The following is a 24,239-nucleotide window of genomic DNA, read 5'->3' as shown; positions in this document are numbered from 1 at the left end:
AGTCATCAGAGATAGGTGGTAGTTCAACTTGTGGTATGATAGCTTTTATAGATAGTAACCAGTACCTTGAATTGCATATATCACTACAGTTGACAAAGTGGTGGGTATACCAGATGGGCATACCAGAGTTAATTAATTAATTAACACTCACACATACTCATACACAAAGACACACACATGACTTTCTAGAAGCTTCATTCTTCACCAAATGTAACTTCTAGATAGTATTTAAGGGCAGCATTATGTGCAGGAATTACAATAGTAGAAATGAGAGGTGACCAAGGCATGAGTAACCCTCAGTAGGGTCATCTAAACTGGGAAGGTGGAATCTGTACACAAGACAGATTGGTGCATAGGATGTATTTGCTCTTCAACAAGATAACAGAATCTAACAGGCTTCCCAAATTGCATACCAGCACACTGGAGGAGTGTTATCCCATCCAAAATTAAAGTTGTAATATTCCCAGATTTGGGAATTGGTCTTCCCCGCTTCATCAATCCTGTTGGAATGTTTAGTTTTTCTTGGGATTTTGGAAGATGAACACCAAATTCCTAGATCCCTAGAGCACTATTGAAGGATGACAAACAGTAAATCCAACTGAGCATACGTAAGGCCCATCATTAAAATTATATTGAATTAATAAAAGTGGCAAAATAGTTATTTTCCCACTCTTATTGTGTCCTATGATTTCTGAGGAAATGGACTGGAGGCTTAAGGCTATTAATCAGGTTCATTTGTTTAATTAGATTCCCAGCCCTTGGGTTAGTTAAAGTCTCTGGGGACATGATACATGGTTGGATCTATTCGCTGTAAAATTCGTCTTTGAGAGAGGGGACAGTTGTGATTTCCTTGAAGGAGATGGTGATGCACAACCTCTTCAACAATTGATGGATCCAATGGTTCTGAACATTTTCATCCAATTTCCAATTTTCCCTGTTTGGATAAGGTTGTTGAGAAGATAATAAGTCTACAACTTTTGAGGGCTCTTGAGAGAGGGGACAGTTGTGATTTCCTTGAAGGAGGTGGTGATGCACAACCTCTTCAAGAATTGATGGATCCAATGGTTCTGAACATTTTCATCCAATTTCCAATTTTCCCTTTTTGGATAAGGCTGTTGAGAAGATAATAAGTCTACAACTTTTGAGGGCTCTTGAGCAAGTCTATTATCTAAACCCATTGAGCTCAGGCCAACGCATAGTATAAAGATCACACTTGTTGATAACCTCTGATGAACCCATCCTCTCAGAGAGCTCTTTTTGATCTCTCGGTGTCTTTTAGTACCACTGATCAAGGCATCCTCTTGGAGCAGCTATGGGGTTTGAAAATAGGAAGAAGTATGTGTTGTGGTGATTCTCCTTTCTTTGTGGCTGGTTATAGCCATGTTCATGGATTGGGAGCAATCTAGTCCAAAGAGACCATGTTTGGAGTCAGGCTGGGCTCCACATACTTATTACTACTGTTTAACATCTTTATAGCCTGAGGAATAGGACAGGGTCATAGAAAGTTGAGCCCTGCCACCTGCATGCTACCTCATATCCTTTCTGGTTGATTAAAGATCCTAGGAGACAACTTGTCATTAGGCTTACTTGGTAGTAGTCCCACCTTGTGGGAATGAAGAGTGCTGCCTGTTTTGAAGAAAGCTGCAGTTTTCCCTCTCCTCCAAAGGTCATCACTTACTCTAATAATTCTGGACAATTTTCATCCCATTTCCAACCTTCCTTTTTCAGAAAGGTTGTTGCAAAGTTGAAAAGCTGACTATACCAAAGGGACCTGACAGAAACGGATTATCTGGACATCATTCAGTGTAGGTTCAGGCCAGAGTATAGCACCAAGATAATATTAGTCAGGCTTGTGGAAAACTTTGTAAGGGATTGTGTCTTTGTTCTGGCCCTTTTTAACTTATCAGTGACTTTCAATACCATTGATCCCTGAACCAGTTAAGGGAGTTGGTAATGGGGGTCATTATTCTTCAACAATTCTCTTCCTTTGTCTGAGGTTGGTTTCAATCAGAGTTGCTGGGTGAAAAGATGCAGTCCTAGGCTTCTAATCTCTAAGGTATCCCAAGGCTCAACTCTGTCTCCATTTCTATGTAACATCTACATGAAACTGCTGGGTTAGGTCATGCATCAGCACATTAGGTATCATCAGTATGCTGATAATATTTCCTTATACATCTCTTTCTTGGGCTGCCCAAAGGATGCTCTCTCACAGTACTCAGATACTAGGAGAGCCTGGATGGGAGAAATAGGCTTCATCTTAACCTCAGGAAGACTGAATGGGTTTTAAGGTCCCCTGGATATAGAGAGTTTCCATAATTAAATCTGAATAGGTTTGCACACCTCAGTCTTCACTGGAACCAAATATAGGGGTCCTCCCTGTGTCTAGTAGTTTCTACCAGATCTAACAGTATGGGGCATGCTCCAAGTCTTCTCTGTAGAATAGTATTCTGTTATGGGATCTAGGAAACTTGCTGTCTTGTTGCTGTGTTTGCCCTATAGAACAGCTGTTTCTTGAAGCTCCAGGTGCTCTGACTGTGTTGATTCTTTGGAAGGCCTAAAAATTTCTGCCATCAGGCTACAAGGTAAGGGTGTTAATAGAATCTAGCTGGGGGTGGTCTTTGCTTTGGCTGATGGAAGAGACATGGGAGGGGCATATAAATCTGCATAATTAACAAACAAATATATAAAATATAAGCCATGGTGACTTGATTCTACTATCAGACTAAGCTTAAAACCTATTCTTCCCCAACTAGACTTCCAGAGCCTCCCGACATTGGGTAAAGATCTTTATTGCACCATTTGATTGGCCTAGGTAGAAATGTATCAATCATTAGCATAAAATTTGACAATATTTAACCCCATGCTGATGAATCATGTCACCCAATGGTTTCAGTTAGAGCTTAACTAAGAGCAGAGAGAGCATGGAGACCAAGTACTGGTCTAGGGCTAGATCTTTCCCCCATTAACACTAACTAGATCCAGCCCCAGAGGAAGGAGAAGAACCACTGCAGCACAATGGCCCTATTTCCAATTCTCAAGGTTGGTGTACAATTGATACTATTTTGACTCTTTTTTTCAATTTTGGAAAATTTGTGTTTAGGAATAAGATTTAAGGCACCCAGTGCATCCCTAAGACCTCTCAAACTTTCCCTAGTTTGCATTAGTTTTCCATTCTGAGGGGGTGGGAGGGATATTACTGAGCAAAGTAGCTAACGTAAGGTTTTGCAAAAGCTTATGAATCATGTAGCCTCTTAAAACCCTTCCAAACCCTGAGAAGCCCAGAAAACAGATATTTAAAAAATCACTGGGTCAGTGATGCTACAATATCCCTTGGAGCCTCTCCTGGATCAAAAATGACTTTTATGAATCACAAAAGATATACTGTATAATACATGCTTAGGGTTTGGATCTGTTGCTGTAATATTCAACACTAGAAGAGCAGGTAGAATTCTTTGAATAATCTCATTGCATAAATTCTGTGTTTACTGAGCAGAAAAAATATCTCCACCTAGTCGAGCAAATTAATCTCCTACAAATTGTCACATTCCTGTATCTGCATGAGTCAAGAGGCTAACTAACCTGTTACATACAGAACATCACAAGCACCTGTCTTAATTATATTGGACAAAGTGGCCAATGCCTGGACAGAGGAATAAATGGGTAGAAATCTGACATCAGACATGTCACTATTTTAAAAACATGAGGGAAACCATCTGTGACTGATCTCAAAATTCTGCAGCAAAAGATTACAATTTATTTCATTATAAAATACCAATTAATTGAAAATGATTAAACAAAGGAACTCTCTAATGCCAGGATGTCTGCATGCCACACTCAGCAATTGCTTTCTGAATGGTCTCTATCAATAAGCAATAATTATTTTCTGCAACTCCTGTATTTCATTTCTCTCTGACTCCACAATTTAGTTTCTCTCTCCCCCCCAAATCACATAGACATGCCCCAGAGTTGTATTCTAGGGATTTGATGAAATGGATTGTATTCCATAATGTTTATGCAGTAATAAGAATATTAACTGTATATGATGATAGAAGACTCTGGTTTTGATGTAATAGAAGGGTAATGTTTCCAGGGGTATACTGAATCAAATAAGGGGTCCTAATTCTAAGCAAATGGAAGACGTTTTGGTAAGGGATGTGTTCATATGAAAAAATCAAATATGAAAAATTAAATCAGCTTATCACATATCCATCCAGCCCCAGCAGTGCTTCCTCAAATGCTGCAATCACCAAAAACCTTGCCAATCGTATCCACAATCAGTTGTTTCATCTGAAGTGGCCACAATTTGCACAGAGGACCACTGTAATTATTTTTTCATGTTCATGGCAACTCTCTAGGTGTGCATGCACATAGCAACTGAAAATTCTACGGAGTCTGAAACACTAGAAATCCGGAGCTAAGGAAGTAGACCCATTTTATGAATCCTATACTTGTGAAGAGTCGGTTCTATGGTCAGCTCTTCTTGAGCCTTCTAGCCACCGTGTGATGAAAGAAAAGGCTTCAGGACCTCAGGAACCTGATATTTTGAGGATAATCCGCGGGAGGAGGGACCAAAAGGGTACCCTCCAAATAAAGGGCGGGGGGGTGTCGTTATCACACCACAACCGAGCTCAACAGCTAAGCTACGAAGAGCGACACTTGGAGGTATCTCCCTCAGCGCTTCAGCACCCTGGCCAGCGACATCCCGGGGCGCCTTAAAGGGTATCGCTGGAAGAGAAAGGCGCCCAAACCCTTCGCCCCGTTGCTCAGCCTGCCTAACCTGCCCACGGAATGGGGCGCGTCGCTCGCTCGTTGCCCTCCGCACCTTTCCGGATAAGCTCCTCGCTCTCGGGTTCGAAGCCTGCGCGGTGACAGCGCCGCCACAAGCCGGAGACGGTGGAGTTGAAGCGGCGGCCGCACTGCGATTCCAAGGCAGCCGCAGCAACCGGGAGCCGAGCCGATGGCGGAGTCTGGCCGGCCACCAGGGCCCGAGGCGGTCGGGCGCGGAGTGGAAGATGCGGGCTGGGCGCTGACATGGAACCCGGCGGGTCGTTGCTGTTGGCGTTGCGCTTGTGGCCGAAACCCCGGCAGCGCTCCCGGTGTCGCCGGGCGTCGGTCTCATACCAGGAGTCGGTGCCGATGGCCACGGTCAGCAGGGCCAGGGCGGCGGCGGCCAGCAGCAGCCCGGAGCAGCTCAGCGCCTGAGCTGCGGCCGCCATCTTCCCCGCGCCGCCGCGGCCGCCGCCGCCGCCGAGTCGCGCCGCCCGCCACTGCTGCTCCCCCTGCAGCCCGGCCGGGGGGCCACAGCGCCAGCCAGCCAGCCAGCCAGTCAGCCACCGGACCCGTTCCTCCCCACCCACCCCTGCAGGCTCTCGTAGCTTCCTTACCCCCCGGGCTTAAATTATGGGACCGGGTGGGATGGGACGGGACCAGCGCCAGGCTTCTTTTGCGCAAGACAGGGACGGGCTGGAGGAGAGAAAGAGAAATTCTCCCCCCCTCCTCGCCTTCCCTCCCACCCAAAAAAGTAGATTTCGGATCCAGGCTATTTCAACCCTGGGTGCGAGTTTCTGCATAATAAATCTCGGAGTAGCCTTTATTCTATGTTTGAAATGACTATTTACATATATGATCACTGACAGGATTCAATCCTAGGCGCATGTTGCTCAAATCGAAATGGTATGTAGGGGTGTGTGTGTGTGTGCTCCAATGGTGTGTGACACACCGTAGTCAGAATTGCTATAAGCTGCTGACTTTGACCTCTGAGTATCAGGACCACAGACTTCCAGAGTGTTTTGAATGGGAAAATATTCTGAAGGGGACTTCTTTCTCTTCATTTCACTATATGCAAAGAACACCAAGGCCAGCTTCAGATAGCCTTGTCCTTCAGCTTGTTTGACACCATCTTGCTGGTGTCCCTTATGTTGGGTTCTGTCTTCCCACAGAAGCACTTCCTTCCCATGGCTAACAAAAAAATCGCAACCCACAACCTTCCTCCCTTTACGTTGGTGTTTTTTTTTTTTTGTTTTTTTTTGAGGAGGGAGAATGGCCCTTTTGGAGGGAAGCAGCAAAGATGTCCTTCAGAGCAACTAGGGAGTTGCAATGGGGAAGTGGGCAACAAGGTCCCCTCCCCCATTGTTTTCATCAATAGGAACTGAACTCAAGTCCAGTGGAAATGGTTGAAGGAACATATGTCAGCCAGTTGCGTCAATCCCTGGCTTCCTCAGTTAGGTCAGTCCTTGCTGCTCCATCAACAGCTTTTCTAGCTGGGTCATTGGAGAGTTTGGAGCACTGGGGGTGGGGGGGAAGGAGGTTAGATTTCTTTCTTGAAGTCCATATCTACTAATTTGCTTCTGCCATTTGTTTTGCTTTAGAGACTTGAAGAGGTGGAGTGGGTGGAGTATAACTCCAAAAAGCTCCTCCATTGTTCTTGGATTGAGCAAACCATAGAAGCAGGAACCCTGGATTTCAAAATACCACCATTATAGGTAGTAGGAAGAGGACCCCGTTACAACATTACCCCATCTGTGTAAAAGCAAATGGATAGTCTCACGGACCCGAAGGCTGAAAATTGGGAATACTTAAAATTATCCATGCTTTTTGATCTGGTTAATGCAGGGATCTTCAACCTTCAGCCTTTGAACTGCACATCACCTCAGAACTCTCGTGCTGCCTTGTATTTAAAATTGAGCTGCAGCTTTGAGTTTTGGAAATGTGCCAAAATGCTGCTAAACAGGTGCTTTCAACAGTCAAAATAATTCTGTTGCTGCTTTTAATGGCAGCAGAACTACAGCACTCTGCTCCTGATTGTTGGGGGGAGGGACTAGGGAATGAAAGCGTCATTGCTTCTTCTTTCTTCCCAGGGAAAGGGACTCAAAATGGAGCAAGAAATCAGTGATTTTTCAGCCATTGGAAAAGATGCTCTCCAGAGCAGGAAAAAGCATAGGTGTGAGAAAAAGAAATGTATGATATAGGTCTGTCTGTCTGTCTGTCTGTCTGTCTGTCTGTCTGTCTGTCTGTCTGTCTGTCTGTCTGTCTGTCTATCTATCTATCTATCTATCTATCTATCTATCTATCTATCTATCTATCTATCTATCTATCTCCATATGTGCACATACAGGTGAACTGCCAAGATCTAGGTACCTGAAGCATCCTCCCAAATGGTTGACCATTTTGGCTATCCCACTAAGGAGAAGGAGGGAGAGGAAGAGGAGGAGATATTGTAAGGGATTATGAAATTATTCATGGTATGGCAAAAAGGTACTGTATACAGAAAGGGGTTTCTCCCCCACCCCGCCGCCTTAATATCTAAGTGATGGCAACAGTATTCTGACCAGACAAAAGTTTACCGCTTTGGCATCTTGCAGTGACTTTAAAAAGTGCCTTATCATTTCTGCTTACTGCCCCATACAGTACCTTCACATTGATTCCTATCACTGATTCTGTAAGATAGCCAGATATCACTGCTTTGATCACTAAATGATCAAATCATTTTTCTTTCTTTTCCTCCTTTTTGTTTCTTTTTTTTATATTGAAAAAGTTTTAACAAACAAAAACATTTTTCCCCCCCTCCCCGCCCGCAAACCCCCTTTTCCCCGTCCCTTCACCCCACCCCACCCCGGCTTCCCGGGTCAATCACAAGGTATTGTTATACATAAACCAAACTAGAATAAAATTTTTCCTTCTAATCCAATTAACCTCATTCAAATCTTTTCATTTCCTAACCCCCCCATTATATAACATAAACATCCTAATTATTCAAAGGCGATCTGATATCTCTTAATCTGATATCTGTTTTGTAAATAATCAATCCATTTTTTCCATTCAATTAAATATCTTTCCTGCGTATTGTCTTTCAAAAAGGCTGAGATTTTAGCCATCTCAGCCAAGTTAGTAACTTTCAATATCCATTCTTCTATTGTAGGTAACTCTTTTTTCTTCCAATATTGTCCAATCAACAGCCTTGCTGCTGTTATTAAGTTCAAAATCAATTTAATCTCAGTCACTGTACAATCCGTTATAATTCCCAAAAGGAAAAATTGCGGCAGGAACTTTATCTTCTTCTTCAGGACATTTTGAATAATCCACCAAATTCTTATCCAAAAGGCCTTAATTTTCTTGCAAGTCCACCAAATATGAAAATATGTAGCGTCATCACAGTCACATCTCCAACATTTCGCTTGGATATCAGGATACATACATGATAATTTTTTGGGATCTAAGTGCCATCTATAAAACATCTTATAAAAATTTTCCCTTAAATTCTGTGCTTGTGTAAACTTAACATTTCTAACCCAGATTTTCTCCCATGTTTCCAACATTATTGGTTCCTGAATATTCTGTGCCCATTTTATCATACAGTCCTTTACCAAATCCTTTTCCGAATCTATTTCAAGCAACACATTATACAATCTCTTTATATGCTCCTGGGTCTGATTTCTAATTTGCTTTATTAAATTTTCCTCCCTTTGCATTATACCAATTTTTTGATCTTCTTTCCATCTAGCACTTAGTTGCCCATATTGAAACCAAGTATAATTCCTCCCTTCTTCATTTAATACCTGTAATGATTTTAATTGCAAGCTACCTCCTTCAGCATACAAAAGTTCTTTATAAGTAATCATTTCCTGTTTCTGTTCTATATTTATATTCTCTATTGCATGTCTGGGGCTCGCCCATATAGGAATCTTATAGTCTAGTTTATAGGAATATTTTTTCCAGACACGCAAAAGTGCACTTCTGAACACATGATTCTTAAAAGCCCTATCCACTTTTTTTTCATAAAATAAATATGCATGCCATCCATATAATAAGTCATAACCTTCTATATTCAAAATTCTTTCCTCCGTTAAATTAAACCAGTCACTTATTACTGAAAGGTCTACCGCTTCATAATATAGTTTAAAATTAGGCATTTTTAGGCCTCCTCTTTCCAGTGAGTCCTGAATTATTTTCATTTTAACCCTCGCCTTTTTACCTTGCCATATAAATTTATTAATCCCAATCTGCCATTCCTCCAATTTTTTATCTTTCTTGATTATTGGTATCATCTGGAACAGAAACAAAAATCTAGGTAACACATTCATTTTAATATCTTTTTTGTTTCTTTTTTCTCAACAGCTCAGGGTTGACTCAGCCTTTTCGCCTTCTGAGGTTGGTAAAATGAGGACATGGATTGTTGGGGGCAATATGCTGACATTTATAAACTGCTCAGAGAGGGCTGTAAAGCACTGTGAAGTGGTATATAAATTTAAGTACTATTGCTATTGCAAAGTCAGTGAAAACCAATCTAAAAAAACAATTCTTCAAAGAAGTGGATGTTTGGTCTTTTCATTTTTATGAGAAAGTTGTTCCAGGAATTGCAATGGCCCTTTTGTAGTCCTGTATTCACGCAGTGATTGTTGTGGGTCTATGGCAATTATTTCATCCATCTGCATAGACACCTTAAAAAAAATTAAAGACACAAGTCTAGAATGTCAATAAACTGCAAGTCTATCAGTCTGAAATCCACACAATCTCATGCCTCATCTGGCTATTCCTTCCAGTACAACATTGCGGGGATTGGAATCTCTCTAGAAATGCATCATCTATAACAATAATTCCTGTATATGGCACTATAATCCTGAAAAGGGAAAAGACATTGCCACCCTTGCAACAAACAATACCAACCACTACTCTTTAGAGAGAATTCCTTTATATATTGCACTTCATTGCCTAGCCTTATGAATTCTATTTATTTATTTTTATTTATTTATTTATTTGATTTTTATACCGCCCTTCTCCCGAAGGACTCAGGGCAGTATACAGGCAAAATAAAAACAGACAAGACAATATACAGTATAAAATACAAGATTAAAAAACTTATTATAATTAGCCTAAAAATTTAAAATGTATAGAAAGCTAAAACCCCATTTAAAATTAATAATAAAAATTATAAAATCAATAAAATTTAAGCCAGCCCCGCGCGAATGAAAAGATGTGTCTTCAGTTCGCGGCGAAAGGTCTGAAGGTCAGGTATTTGGCGTAAACCCGGGGGAAGTTCGTTCCAGAGTGTGGAGCCCCACAGAGAAGGACCTTCCTGGGGCCGCCAGCCGACATTGCTTGGCGGACGGCACCCTGAGAAGTCCCTCTGTGAGAGCGCACGGGTCGGTGGGAGGCATGTGGTAACAGCAGGCGGTCCCGTAAGTACCCAGGCCCTAAGCCATGGAGCGCTTTAAAGGTCATAACCAAAACCTTAAAGTGCACCCGAAAGGCCACAGGTAGCCAGTGCAGTCTGCGCAGGAGCGGTGTTACATGGGAGCTACGCGAAGCTCCTCTATCACCCGCAGCTGCATTCTGACTAACTGAAGCCTTCGAGTGCACCTCAAGGGAGCCCCATGTAGAGAGCATTACAATAATCCAAGCGAGAGGTAACGAGTGCATGAGTGACTGTGCACAAGGCATCCCGATCAAGGAAGGCGAACTGCCGAACCAGGCAGACCTGGTGGAAGGCCCCCTGGAGACGGCCGTCAAATGGTCTTCAAACGACAGCCGCTCATCCAGGAGGACACCTAAGTTGTGCACCCTATCCTTTGGGGCCAATAACTGCTTTCCAACAGTCAGCTGCAGCTGCAGCTGACTGAATCGAGATGCCGCATCCACAGCCACTCCGCCTTGGAGGGATTGAGCTTGAGCCTGTTTCTCCCCATCCAGACCTGCACGGCTTCCAAACACCGGACAGCACTTCAACAACTTCATTGGGGTGGCCTGGGTGGAGAAGTACAGCTGAGTGTCATCAGCGCACTGATGGTACTCACCCCAAAGCCACTGATGATCTCACCCAGCGGCTTCATATAGATGTTGAACAGAAGGGCGAGAGAATCGACCCCGCGGCACCCCACAAGTGAGGCCCTCGCGGCCCACCTCTGCCCCTGTCAACACCGCTCATGCACCGGTCGGAGAGATAGGAGGAGAACCACCGATAACGGTGCCTCCCACTCCCAATCCCCAGCCGGGCGCAGCAAGATACCATGGTCGATGGTATCAAAAGCCGCTGAGAGGTCTAATAGGACCAGGGCAGAGGAATAACCCCTGTCCCTGGCCCTCCAGAGATCATCCACCAATGCGACCAAAGCTGTCTCCGTGCTGTAACCGGTCGGAGAGATAGGAGGAGAACCACCGATGAACGGTGCCTCCCACTCCCAATCCCCCCAACCGGCGCAGCAAGATACCATGGTCGATGGTATCAAAAGCCGCTGAGAGGTCTAATAGGACCAGGGCAGAGGAATAACCCCTGTCCCTGGCCCTCCAGAGATCATCCACCAATGCGACCAAAGCTGTCTCCGTGCTGTAACCGGTCGGAAGCCGGACTGAACGGGTCTAGATAGACGGATTCATCCAGGTATTGGGGTAGCTGTCACCACAGCATTTCTACAACCTTCGCAACAAAGCAAAGTTTGGAGACTGGACGATAATTTCCCAAAATAGCTGGGTCCAAAGAGGGCTTCTTGAGGAGGGGTCTCACCACCGCCTCTTTCAAGGCGGCAGGGAAAACCCCTTCCAACAAAGAAGCATTTATAATCCTCTGGAGCCAGCCTCGTGTCACCTCCTGAGTGGCCAGCACCAGCCAGGAAGGACACGGTCCAGTAAACATGTAGTGGCGTGAAGCCTCCCAACAACCTGTCCACGCCTCGGAGCCACAGGGTCAAACTCATCCCAAACAGACTCAACAAGACGTGCCTCTCCTCGCTTGATCATCCCAATTTCGGTCCAGACCATCCCGAGCTGAGCGATTTTATCGATAGATAACCACTAAACTCCTCGGCACGCCCCTGCAAGGGTCATCCCGCACCTCCTGATGAAGGAGGGAGCGGTCACCAAACAGGGCGGCCGGGCGGTTATCTGCCGACGCAATGAGGGTGGAGGCGAGAACGCCGCGCCCTCATTGTTACCAGGTAGGTCCTAGAATAGGACCCAACTAGTGTCCGATCAGCTTCGGAACGACTGACCTCCAGGTGCTCTCTAGGCGCCTTCTCCGGCGTTATCTCCCTCAGCCCCTCGGAGAACCAAGGGGCCGGACGAGATCTGCGCCGGGTCAGAGGTCGCAAAGGCACGACACGGTCCAAGGCCCCAGCCGCGCCTGTTCCCAGGCCGCAACTAGTTCCTCAGTCGCGCTGGGCCAGATCCTCAGGAATGGCCCAAGCCCGCCAGGAACCTCTCAGGGTCCATCAGGCGCCTGGGACGGAACCAACGTAGGTTCCGCCTCCCGCGGTGGGTGGCGGTTCGAAGTCTAGGCGAAGGAGAAAATGATCGACCATGACATTGGTTCTGTTACTAAATCATCTAATATCAGATCATTTAACCACTGACCAGAGATATAAATCAGATCCAGCGTGCCTCCCCATGTGCGAGGGGCCATCATTTACTCGAATCAGGTCCAAGGCCGTCATGGAAGCCTGGAACTCCCGAGCTGCAGTCGATAATAAGCCAGCTGATGGCAAGTTGAAATCCCCCATAACTATAAGTCTGGGGGTCTCAACTGCCACAGTGGCAAATAACTCCAGCAGTTCGGGCAGGGCTGTGGTCACGCAGCAAGGAGCCAGGTACGCGATCAACAAGCCCAACTGATTCCTATGGCCCCACCTCACATAGAGGGATTCACAGCCGGCAATCTGAGGAACAGTGGCCTCCCTCGTGGGTGCATTTGCAATAAAAGCTTATTTAACTGTTGTCATGTAGAATAGCAACATCATAACAGAAATACTTAAGAGTCATATTGAAATATTCTGAAATTCCAGAGGATTTACTTCATTTTTTGTAAAGGATATGCTTGCAGACTTTGAAACTTTTGCATTTTCTCAGTTAGCACAATATTCAATAAACAGGAGGAAGGCAGTAGTTGAATGCAGGAAGAAAGAGGGGAAAAAAACAGTATGTAAAAAGCTGTGTACAATCCATCACGGTCGTCCCTTGTTCTCATTGAGATGGATGGTTTATGGTGGATTCCACTGCAGTAAAACTTGTAATAGCACCGATTGTTGTGAATACTATATTGTCTCTGCAACAAACACTGGAGACCTTGCCAACAAATGTATCAATCAATGGTTATTAGCCATATTGGCTACATGGAATCTCTGCATTTAGAGGCTCAATGCCCAGGAATACTGGTTTCTAGAGAGCAATAATAAGAAGGCACCAATGTTTCCAACCATCTGGTTGCCTTCAGTGTGAAGCAATATATTCAGCTAAATGGATTTGATCTTCAGTGAGCTAGAGGGCAGGAATAAAATCAATGGACGAAAACGAAGAGAAATAGATCTGAGTTACCCCAAAGAGAAAATGTCCAAATGGTAAAAAAAGTGTCCTGGTCAGCAATAGCAGCTTTGGGAAGCAGTCAATTTGTCCTTGTGAGATGGCCATCTATCAGAGGTACGGTGGCACGTTGGTAAAATAAAGTCCTTTTTGAAGAAAAAGGGCCGTACATTATACAAAGTGAATTGGGCCACACCAGACATATGGTGAAAACTAGGAAAATTGGAGAGGTTTCATTAAAAAAAAAAAGAAGTCTCTTTTTTAAGGTTTGCTAAATAATCTCAAAATAGCAGTAAAGATGCCACCAACTTTTTGGCAAGTGTAATTGGAGAAGACTCTAGGAGGCTCAAAAGCAAGGAGGGAGAGGAAGAGGAGGAGATATTGTAAGGGATTATGAAATTATTCATGGTATGGCAAAAAGATACTGTATACAGAAAGGGGTTTCTCCCCCACCCCGCCGCCTTAATATCTAAGTGATGGCAACAGTATTCTGACCAGACAAAAGTTTACTACCTTGGCATCTTGCAGTGACTTTAAAAAGTGCCTTATCATTTCTACTTACTGCCCCATACAGTACCTTCACATTGATTCCTATCACTGATTCTGTAAGATAGCCAGATATCACTGCTGTTCCTTTAAATGATCAAGTCATTTTTCTTTCTTTTCCTCCTTTTTGTTTCTTTTTTTTATATTGAAAAAGTTTTAACAAACAAAAACATTTTTTCCCCTTTTCCCCCCCTCCCCCCCCGCAAACCCCCTTTTCCCCGTCCCTTCACCCCCCACATTTATTTATTTATTTATTTATTTATTTATTTATTTATTTATTTATTTATTTATTTATTTATTTATTTATTTATTTATTTATTTATTTATTTATTTATTTATTTATTTATTTATTTATTTATTTATTTATTTATTTATTTATTTATTTATTTATTTATTTATTTATTTATTTATTTATTTATTTATTTATTTATTTATTTATTTATTTATTTATTTATTTATTTATTTATTTATTTATTTATTTATTTATTTATTTATTTATTTATTTATTTATTTATTTATTTATTTATTTATTTATTTATTTATTTATTTATTTATTTATTTATTTATTTATTTATTTATTTATTTATTTATTTATTTATTTATTTATTTATTTATTTATTTATTTATTTATTTATTTATTTATTTATTTATTTATTTATTTATTTATTTATTTATTTATTTATTTATTTATTTATTTATTTATTTATTTATTTATTTATTTATTTATTTATTTATTTATTTATTTATTTATTTATTTATTTATTTATTTATTTATTTATTTATTTATTTATTTATTTAATTAAACTTTTATACCGCCCTTCTCCCGAAGGACTCAGGGCGGTGTACAGCCTACATTAAAACAATTAATATACACACTAAAATAACAATTAAAAAACTTATTCAATAAACAGGAGGAAGGCAGTAGTTGAATGCAGGAAGAAAGAGGGGGAAAAAACAGTATGTAAAAAGCTGTGTACAATCCATCACGGTCGTCTCTTGTTCTCATTGAGATGGATGGTTTATGGTGGATTCCACTGCAGTAAAACTTGTAATAGCACCGATTGTTGTGAATACTATATTGTCTCTCTGCAACAAACACTGGAGACCTTGCCAACAAATGTATCAATCAATGGTTATTAGCCATATTGGCTACATGGAATCTCTGCATTTAGAGGCTCAATGCCCAGGAATACTGGTTTCTAGAGAGCAATAATAAGAAGGCACCAATGTTTCCAACCATCTGGTTGCCTTCAGTGTGAAGCAATATATTCAGCTAAATGGATTTGATCTTCAGTGAGCTAGAGGGCAGGAATAAAATCAATGGACGAAAACGAAGAGAAATAGATCTGAGTTACCCCAAAGAGAAAATGTCCAAATGGTAAAAAAAGTGTCCTGGTCAGCAATAGCAGCTTTGGGAAGCAGTCAATTTGTCCTTGTGAGATGGCCATCTATCAGAGGTACGGTGGCACGTTGGTAAAATAAAGTCCTTTTTGAAGAAAAAGGGCCGTACATTGTACAATCTCTTTATATGCTCCTGGGTCTGATTTCTAATTTGCTTTATTAAATTTTCCTCCCTTTGCATTATACCAATTTTTTGATCTTCTTTCCATCTAGCACTTAGTTGCCCATATTGAAACCAAGTATAATTCCTCCCTTCTTCATTTAATACCTGTAATGATTTTAATTGCAAGCTACCTCCTTCAGCATACAAAAGTTCTTTATAAGTAATCATTTCCTGTTTCTGTTCTATATTTATATTCTCTATTGCATGTCTGGGGCTCGCCCATATAGGAATCTTATAGTCTAGTTTATAGGAATATTTTTTCCAGACCCGCAAAAGAGCACTTCTCAACACATGACTCTTAAAAGCCCTATCCACTTTTTTTTCATAAAATAAATACGCATGCCATCCATATAATAAGTCATAACCTTCTATATTCAAAATTCTTTCCTCCGTTAAATTAAACCAGTCACTTATTACTGAAAGGGCTACTGCTTCATAATATAGTTTAAAATTAGGCATTTTTAGGCCTCCTCTTTCCCGTGAGTCCTGAATTATTTTCATTTTAACCCTCGCCTTTTTACCTTGCCATATAAATTTATTAATCCCAATCTGCCATTCCTCCAATTTTTTATCTTTCTTGATTATTGGTATCATTTTTATTTTATTTTTATTTATTTATTTTTATTTTATTAGATTTTTATACCGCCCTTCTCCCGAAGGACTCAGGGCTGTGTACAGCCGAAATAAAATACAGAGTATATACAATTAAAAGAAATTAAAAGAAACTATTAATAAATGCCCGATAATTTAAAATTTACAAATATTTAAAATCTCTAAAACCCCAATTTAAAATCAACTATTTATGCCAGTCCTGCTTGAGTGAATAAGTATGTTTTTAGCTCACGACGAAAGGTCCGAAGATCAGGCACTTGACGTAAGCCAGGGGGGAGTTCGTTCCAGAGCGTCGGTGCTCCCACAGAGAAGGCCCTACCCCTGGGAGCCGCCAGCCGACATTGTTTGGCGGACGGCACCCTGAGAAGGCCCTCTCTGTGAGAGCGTACGGGTCGATGGGAGGCATACGGTAACAGCAGGCGGTCTCGTAAGTACCCGGGTCCTAAGCCATGGAGCGCTTTAAAGGTGGTAACCAGGATCTTGAAACGCACCCGAAAGACCACAGGAAGGAACAGAAACAAAAATCTAGGTAACACATTCATTTTAATATCTTTTTTGTTTCTTTTTTCTCAACAGCTCAAGGTTGACTCAGCCTTTTCGCCTTCTGAGGTTGGTAAAATGAGGACATGGATTGTTGGGGGCAATATGCTGACATTTATAAACTGCTCAGAGAGGGCTGTAAAGCACTGTGAAGCGGTATATAAATTTAAGTACTATTGCTATTGCAAAGTCAGTGAAAACCAATCTAAAAAACCAATTCTTCAAAGAAGTGGATGTTTGGTCTTTTCATTTTTATGAGAAAGTTGTTCCAGGAATTGCAATGGCCCTTTTGTAGTCCTGTATTCGCGCAGTGATTGTTGTGGGTCTATGGCAATTATTTCATCCATCTGCATAGACACCTTAAAAAAAATTAAAGACACAAGTCTAGAATGTCAATAAACTGCAAGTCTATCAGTCTGAAATCCACACAACCTCATGCCTCATCTGGCTATTCCTTCCAGTACAACATTGCGGGGATTGGAATCTCTCTGGAAATGCATCATCTATAACAATAATTCCTGTATATGGCACTATAATCCTGAAAAGGGAAAAAACATTGCCACCCTTGCAACAAACAATACCAACCACTACTCTTTAGAGAGAATTCCTTTATATATTGCACTTCATTGCCTAACCTTATGAATTCTATTGGGTGCATTTGCAATAAAAGCTTATTTAACTGTTGTCATGTAGAATAGCAACATCATAACAGAAATACTTAAGAGTCATATTGAAATATTCTGAAATTCCAGAGGATCTACTTCATTTTTTGTAAAGGATATGCTTGCAGACTTTGAAACTTTTGCATTTTCTCAGTTAGCACAATATTCAATAAACAGGAGGAAGGCAGTAGTTGAATGCAGGAAGAAAGAGGGGGAAAAAACAGTATGTAAAAAGCTGTGTACAATCCATCACGGTCGTCTCTTGTTCTCATTGAGATGGATGGTTTATGGTGGATTCCACTGCAGTAAAACTTGTAATAGCACCGATTGTTGTGAATACTATATTGTCTCTCTGCAACAAACACTGGAGACCTTGCCAACAAATGTATCAATCAATGGTTATTAGCCATATTGGCTACATGGAATCTCTGCATTTAGAGGCTCAATGCCCAGGAATACTGGTTTCTAGAGAGCAATAATAAGAAGGCACCAATGTTTCCAACCATCTGGTTGCCTTCAGTGTGAAGCAATATATTCAGCTAAATGGATTTGATCTTCAGTGAGCTAGAGGGCAGGAATAAAATCAATGGACGAAACGAGAGAAATAGATCTGAGTTACCCCAAAGAGAAAATGTCCAAATGGTAAAAAAAGTGTCCTGGTCAGCAATAGCAGCTTTGGGAAGCAGTCAATTTGTCCTTGTGAGATGGCCATCTATCAGAGGTACGGTGGCACGTTGGTAAAATAAAGTCCTTTTTGAAGAAAAAGGGCCGTACATTATACAAAGTGAATTGGGCCACACCAGACATATGGTGAAAACTAGGAAAATTGGAGAGGTTTCATTAAAAAAAAAAAAGTCTCTTTTTTAAGGTTTGCTAAATAATCTCAAAATAGCAGTAAAGATGCCACCAACTTTTTGGCAAGTGTAATTGGAGAAGACTCTAGGAGGCTCAAAAGCAAGGGAGGGGACGGAACCACACGATGGGCTCATGGCCTTAAATTGCCTGCTTCTTTTGAAGCAGAACCATTTTTAAAATCAGGAGAGATTTGGACTAAATTACATCCAATGAACTTTGCAATTTTGTGATCTAATCTAGCAGGGCTCTTTTTATATCCTGCATGGAAGAACACATGAAAACTGCGTAAATTTCTCCAAACTTCTAATCAAAATCACTAGATCTCTTTAAAAAAAAAAAACCTAAACAAATAAGCCTCATGTAAAGCAAGCTGATTTGATAGTTTTAAATGTAGAAAGATTATCTCTATTTCAGCCATGTAATTGTTGTTGTTATTAATAGACCCACTTGCTTCTTTTAGAGTTAAACCCCAATAAAGTTAATCCCACTGGATAGTTTGGAATTATGTGTACTATCTGACTACGGATACTGTTTGCTTCATCTCTCTTAAATCGAGAATTAAAATTAATGGATGTTGAGGGACTGCAACTCCCTACAACACTCCAACATTACTGAGAATATTGAGGGTCTGGAGAATATCATCACTTTCTATAAAACGTTTACCTTGTTTTGTCATTGTAGATAGTCCTTGGCTTATGACAACAGCTGAGACCAGAATTTCCATCGTAAGTAGGTGCATCATCACCTGACTGGGGGCCAATTTTATGACCATTTTAGTGTGGTTGTTAAGTGAATCACACAAATCAGGTAATTGTTAAGCTAATCACATTGTGGCTAAGTGAATCTAGATTCCCAATCAACACTTTTTGTCAGAAACTGGCTGGAACGGGTCTAGATAGACGGATTCATCCAGGTATTGGGGTAGCTGTCGCGCACACAGCATTTCTACAACCTTCGCAACAAACCGAAGGTTGGAGACTGGACGATAATTTCCCAAAATAGCCGGGTCCAAAGAGGGCTTCTTGAGGAGGGTCTCACCACCGCCTCTTTCAAGGCGGCAGGAAAACCCTTCCAACAAAGAAGCATTTGATAATCCTCTGAGCCAGCCTCGTGTCACCTCCTGAGTGGCCAGCACCAGCCAGGAAGGACACGGTCCAGTAAACATGTAGTGGCGTGAAGCCTCCCAACAACCTGTCCACGCCTCGGAGCCACAGGGTCAAATTCATCCCAAACAGACTCAACAAGACGCGGCCTCCTCCCTCGCTTGATCATCCCAATTTCGGTCCAGACCATCCCGGAGCTGAGCGATTTTATCGATAGATAACCACTAAACTCTCGGCACGCCCCTGCAGGGTCATCCCGCACCTCCTGATGAAGGAGGGAGCGGGTCACCCAAACAGGGCGGCCGGTGTTATCTGCTGACGCAATGAGGGTGGAGGCGAAGAACGCCGCCCCTCATTGCCACCAGGTAGGTCCTGGAATAGGACCCAACTAGTGTCCATCAGCTTCGAACGACTGGACCTCCAGGTGCTCTCTAGGCGCTCTTCTCCGCGCCATCTCCCTCAGCCTCGGAGAACCAAGGGGCCGGACGAGATCTGCACCGGGTCAGAGGTCGCAAAGGCACGACACGGTCCAAGGCCCCAGCCGCGGCCTGTTCCCAGGCCGCACTCAGTTCCTCAGTCGTGCCGCGGGCCAGATCCTCAGGAATGGCCCAAGCTCCGTCAGGAACCTCTCAGGGTCCATCAGGCGCCTGGGACGGAACCAACGAGGTTCCGCCTCCCGCGATGGTGTGGCGGTTCGAAGTCTAGGCGAAGGAGAAAATGATCAGACCATGACATTGGTTCTATTACTAAATCATCTAATATCAGATCATTTAACCACTGACCAGAGATATAAATCAGATCCAGCGTGCCTCCCCCCATGTGCGTAGGGCCATCATTTACTCGAATCAGGTCCAAGGCCGTCATGGAAGCCTGGAACTCCCGAGCTGCAGTCGATAATAAGCCAGCTGATGGCAAGTTGAAATCCCCATGACTATAAGTCTGGGGGTCTCAACCACCACAGTATCCAACAGCTCAGCAGTTGGGCAGGGCTGTGGTCACGCAGCAAGGAGCCAGGTACGCGATCAACAAGCCCAACTGATTCCTATGGCCCCACCTCACATAGAGGGATTCACAGCCGGCAATCTGAGGAACAGTGGCCTCCCTCGTGGGTGCATTTGCAATAAAAGCTTATTTAACTGTTGTCATGTAGAATAGCAACATCATAACAGAAATACTTAAGAGTCATATTGAAATATTCTGAAATTCCAGAGGATTTACTTCATTTTTTGTAAAGGATATGCTTGCAGACTTTGAAACTTTTGCATTTTCTCAGTTAGCACAATATTCAATAAACAGGAGGAAGGCAGTAGTTGAATGCAGGAAGAAAGAGGGGAAAAAAACAGTATGTAAAAAGCTGTGTACAATCCATCACGGTCGTCCCTTGTTCTCATTGAGATGGATGGTTTATGGTGGATTCCACTGCAGTAAAACTTGTAATAGCACCGATTGTTGTGAATACTATATTGTCTCTCTGCAACAAACACTGGAGACCTTGCCAACAAATGTATCAATCAATGGTTATTAGCCATATTGGCTACATGGAATCTCTGCATTTAGAGGCTCAATGCCCAGGAATACTGGTTTCAGAGAGAATAATAAGAAGGCACCAATGTTTCAACCATCTGGTTGCCTTCAGTGTGAAGCAATATATTCAGCTAAATGGATTTGATCTTCAGTGAGCTAGAGGGCAGGAATAAAATCAATGGACGAAAACGAAGAGAAATAGATCTGAGTTACCCCAAAGAGAAAATGTCCAAATGGTAAAAAAAGTGTCCTGGTCAGCAATAGCAGCTTTGGGAAGCAGTCAATTTGTCCTTGTGAGATGGCCATCTATCAGAGGTACGGTGGCACGTTGGTAAAATAAAGTCCTTTTTGAAGAAAAAGGGCCGTACATTATACAAAGTGAATTGGGCCACACCAGACATATGGTGAAAACTAGGAAAATTGGAGAGGTTTCATTAAAAAAAAAAAAGTCTCTTTTTTAAGGTTTGCTAAATAATCTCAAAATAGCAGTAAAGATGCCACCAACTTTTTGGCAAGTGTAATTGGAGAAGACTCTAGGAGGCTCAAAAGCAAGGGAGGGGACGGAACCACACGATGGGCTCATGGCCTTAAATTGCCTGCTTTTTTTGAAGCAGAACCATTTTTAATATCAGGAGAGATTTGGACTAAATTACATCCAATGAACTTTGCAATTTTGTGATCTAATCTAGCAGGGCTCTTTTTATATCCTGCATGGAAGAACACATGAAAACTGCGTACATTTCTCCAAACTTCTAATCAAAATCACTAGATCTCTTTAAAAAAAAAAAAACCTAAACAAATAAGCCTCATGTAAAGCAAGCTGATTTGATAGTTTTAAATGTTGAAAGATTATCTCTACTATTTCAGCCATGTAATTGTTGTTGTTATTAATAGACCCACTTGCTTCTTTTAGAGTTAAACCCCAATAAAGTTAATCCCACTGGATAGTTTGGAATTATGTGTACTATCTGACTACGGATACTGTTTGCTTCATCTCTCTTAAATCGAGAATTAAAATTAATGGATGTTGAGGGACTGCAACTCCCTACAACACTCCAACATTACTGAGAATATTGAGGGTCTGGAGAATATCATCACTTTCTAGAAAACATTTACCTTGTTTTGTCATTGTAGATAGTCCTTGGCTTATGACAACAGCTGAGACCAGAATTTCCATCGTAAGTAGGTGCATCATCACCTAACTGGGGGCCAATTTTATGACCATTTTAGTGTGGTTGTTAAGTGAATCACACAAATCAGGTAATTGTTAAGCTAATCACATTGTGGCTAAGTGAATCTAGATTCCCAATCAACACTTTTTGTCAGAAACTGGCTGGAAAAATCACAACAATCACGTGACCAGTGGATGCTGCAACCAGTTGCCGAGCGCCCAAATTGCAATCATGTGCAAGGACATAGTATAAATTACTTTTGCTCTGAGGCCATTTTAACATTCAACAAATGGTGTAAGTCAAGGACTGATCCGTTCTTATTGGAAGAGATTCCAAAATTGAGCTCAACTGAGATTCTGGCTTTTAAAATGAGAGAAATGATAAGCTGTTGCTAGGGCGACCTGGCCTTGGCTGATCGATGAGACCACTGGCCAATATGAAGAGCATACCAACTTGGATACAGCAATAGACCTGGTCTTCGCCTGAACACTCAGGACAAAATAAAGCCATTAGTAAAGACAAGCAATGCAAAGAGCCACTTCACTCATCCATACCATGACCATCTAAATTTGGCCGAATTGAGTTGAGGCTATGAGGAGGAGGGAAGAGGAGCACTGAATGCAGCCATATGGCAGATTTAAGGCTGCCAGGATTCCGTCTTCATTTCAGCTCTTTTATTAGGATTTTCTCAATGTCTTCCTGGGTTTCAATTTAATCTATTCACCAGAACTCAGAGGCAAAGGATCATTGCTTTCTAATTTCGTTAATCTTCCCTACAATGGTTTTTATAATAGAATAAATATTTTCGTGCTGTTCCACAGACTCTTGACAGAGTTCAGATTAATATGGTTACTTCTTCAAGATTTTCCTCTTCCTAAAACGTTTGGAAGCCGTGACTTCCCAATAAAGCCCAATGCAGCAGTCGCCTGCCATTTTTATTCTCTAAGAATCTATGAGACTTAAGAGGCAGACTTGGGACAAAAAAAGCGAGACAAAACTAAAAGCTGCTTTGCAGCTTTAAAATTGAAATTTATAAAGTCGGGTAGGTGGAGAGCCTGCCAAGCATTAAGGGTAGTTTCCATAAGCACACTGAGGCCAATAGGCATCCTGTGAACTTGATTTTCTTCTGCAATAAAACCTTGTCATTTTGAAGTGCTTTCAGAGACTGTCATAAATGAAACAGTAGACAGAGGGACTCGTAACACACTCTCCTTCCCTCCCCTCCCCTTTTCTCTCATCCCTTCCTGTAAAGGAATGGCAGACAGCGATACTATGCTACAAGTTGAGTTGCAATTGTTTTTCATCCAGCAGATCTGTAGCTATTACCAACCCATCCCTAGACCATTCCCAAATCATCTTTTAGTGTCTTTGTAACCCTAGTCCTCTGAATGTAGAGAGCCCTGGGGAAAGAGATGTTTCTGTCATTGGATTTATCCCTTCATAGAGGTGTTTCTTCAAACAAAATGCATGGTCCTTGGGACATCCTTCTGGAGATGCAGGACTACAGCGCCAGGCTCAAGCATCTTTTATCTTTATTGCAGTTTTATTCTGCTTCCCTTAAAAATCTCTCACAACGCTCACATGACAAACTGATTTAACAGAATAATGGACTTGGACCGGACCTTGGCGGTCTTTTAGTCAACCCCTTACTCAGGCAGCAAAGCCTATACCATTTCAGACAAATCATTGTCCAATCCCTTCTTAAAAACCTCCAGTGTTGGAGCAGCCACAACTTCTGGAGGCAAGTTATTCCATTGATTTAATTGTTCTCACTATCAGGAAATTTATCCTTAGTTCTAGGTTGCATCTCTCTGATAATCTTCAATCCATTGCTCCTTGTCCTGCTTCAAGTGCTTTGGAGAATAGTTTGGCTCCCACTTCTTTGTTTGCAGTGCCCTAGATATTGGAACACTGCTATCATGTCACCCCTAGTCCTTCTTTTCATTAAACCAGACATATCAATTCCTGCAACCATTCTTTACATGTTTCAGCCTCCTGTCCCCCAATAATCTGTTGCTCTTCTATACATTTTTTCCAGAATCTCAACATCTAGAGCAAAGGCTGTCAAACTCAGGCTGGATGCACTGGCCATGTCCATGCCCGGTTTAGCAAAGGGGGAAAAGTCTTGAGTGACACTGCCGTGACGTGAGTTTCACACCCCTGATCTAGTGTGTCAACATCAACATATCAAAAGTATGTATTTAATTCTTTTAATGAAATATAAATTTTAAAGTGAATGATACTGTCTTCTCTGTATGATATCTCAAGGGCTGGAAGGAAGATATATCTATGAAATATGTAACCGATTGTGCTGGCTGAGATAGAGTAACAACCAGGTCATCTGCAAATGCCCTTAATCTATAATCCTGATGTCTAA

General features: G+C 41.9%; 1 protein-coding gene and 1 long non-coding RNA gene across 3 annotated transcripts in view; one reads left to right on the top strand and one right to left on the bottom strand.

Annotated features, from left to right (window-relative positions):
- The window catches only part of LOC131187486 (transmembrane protein 178B-like), a 34,971-nt gene extending 28,689 nt beyond the window's left edge, over positions 1–6,282 (bottom strand). The window contains exon 1 of one of the 2 annotated variants that reach the window (XM_058161827.1): positions 4,778–6,282. In XM_058161827.1, the coding sequence (XP_058017810.1) occupies positions 4,778–5,216 (439 nt within the window). In that variant the 5' untranslated portion in view covers positions 5,217–6,282. The remainder of the gene's footprint in view (positions 1–4,777) is intronic. The other variant, XM_058161828.1, reaches the window with a different exon arrangement.
- A 9,109-nt stretch (positions 6,283–15,391) lies between these two features.
- Positions 15,392–23,984, top strand: LOC131187485 (uncharacterized). The gene is made up of 3 exons (XR_009152561.1): positions 15,392–16,615; positions 18,745–18,788; positions 23,901–23,984. It is a non-coding gene; the product is annotated as an uncharacterized LOC131187485 (long non-coding RNA).
- The last annotated feature ends 255 nt before the right edge of the window (positions 23,985–24,239 follow it).

Source organism: Ahaetulla prasina, chromosome 1, assembly GCF_028640845.1.
Source record: "Ahaetulla prasina isolate Xishuangbanna chromosome 1, ASM2864084v1, whole genome shotgun sequence".
NCBI classification, from domain to species: Eukaryota; Metazoa; Chordata; class Lepidosauria; order Squamata; family Colubridae; genus Ahaetulla; species Ahaetulla prasina.
Note: the sequence above shows the minus strand (reverse complement) of the source record. Positions and strands in the feature narration are given on the sequence as shown.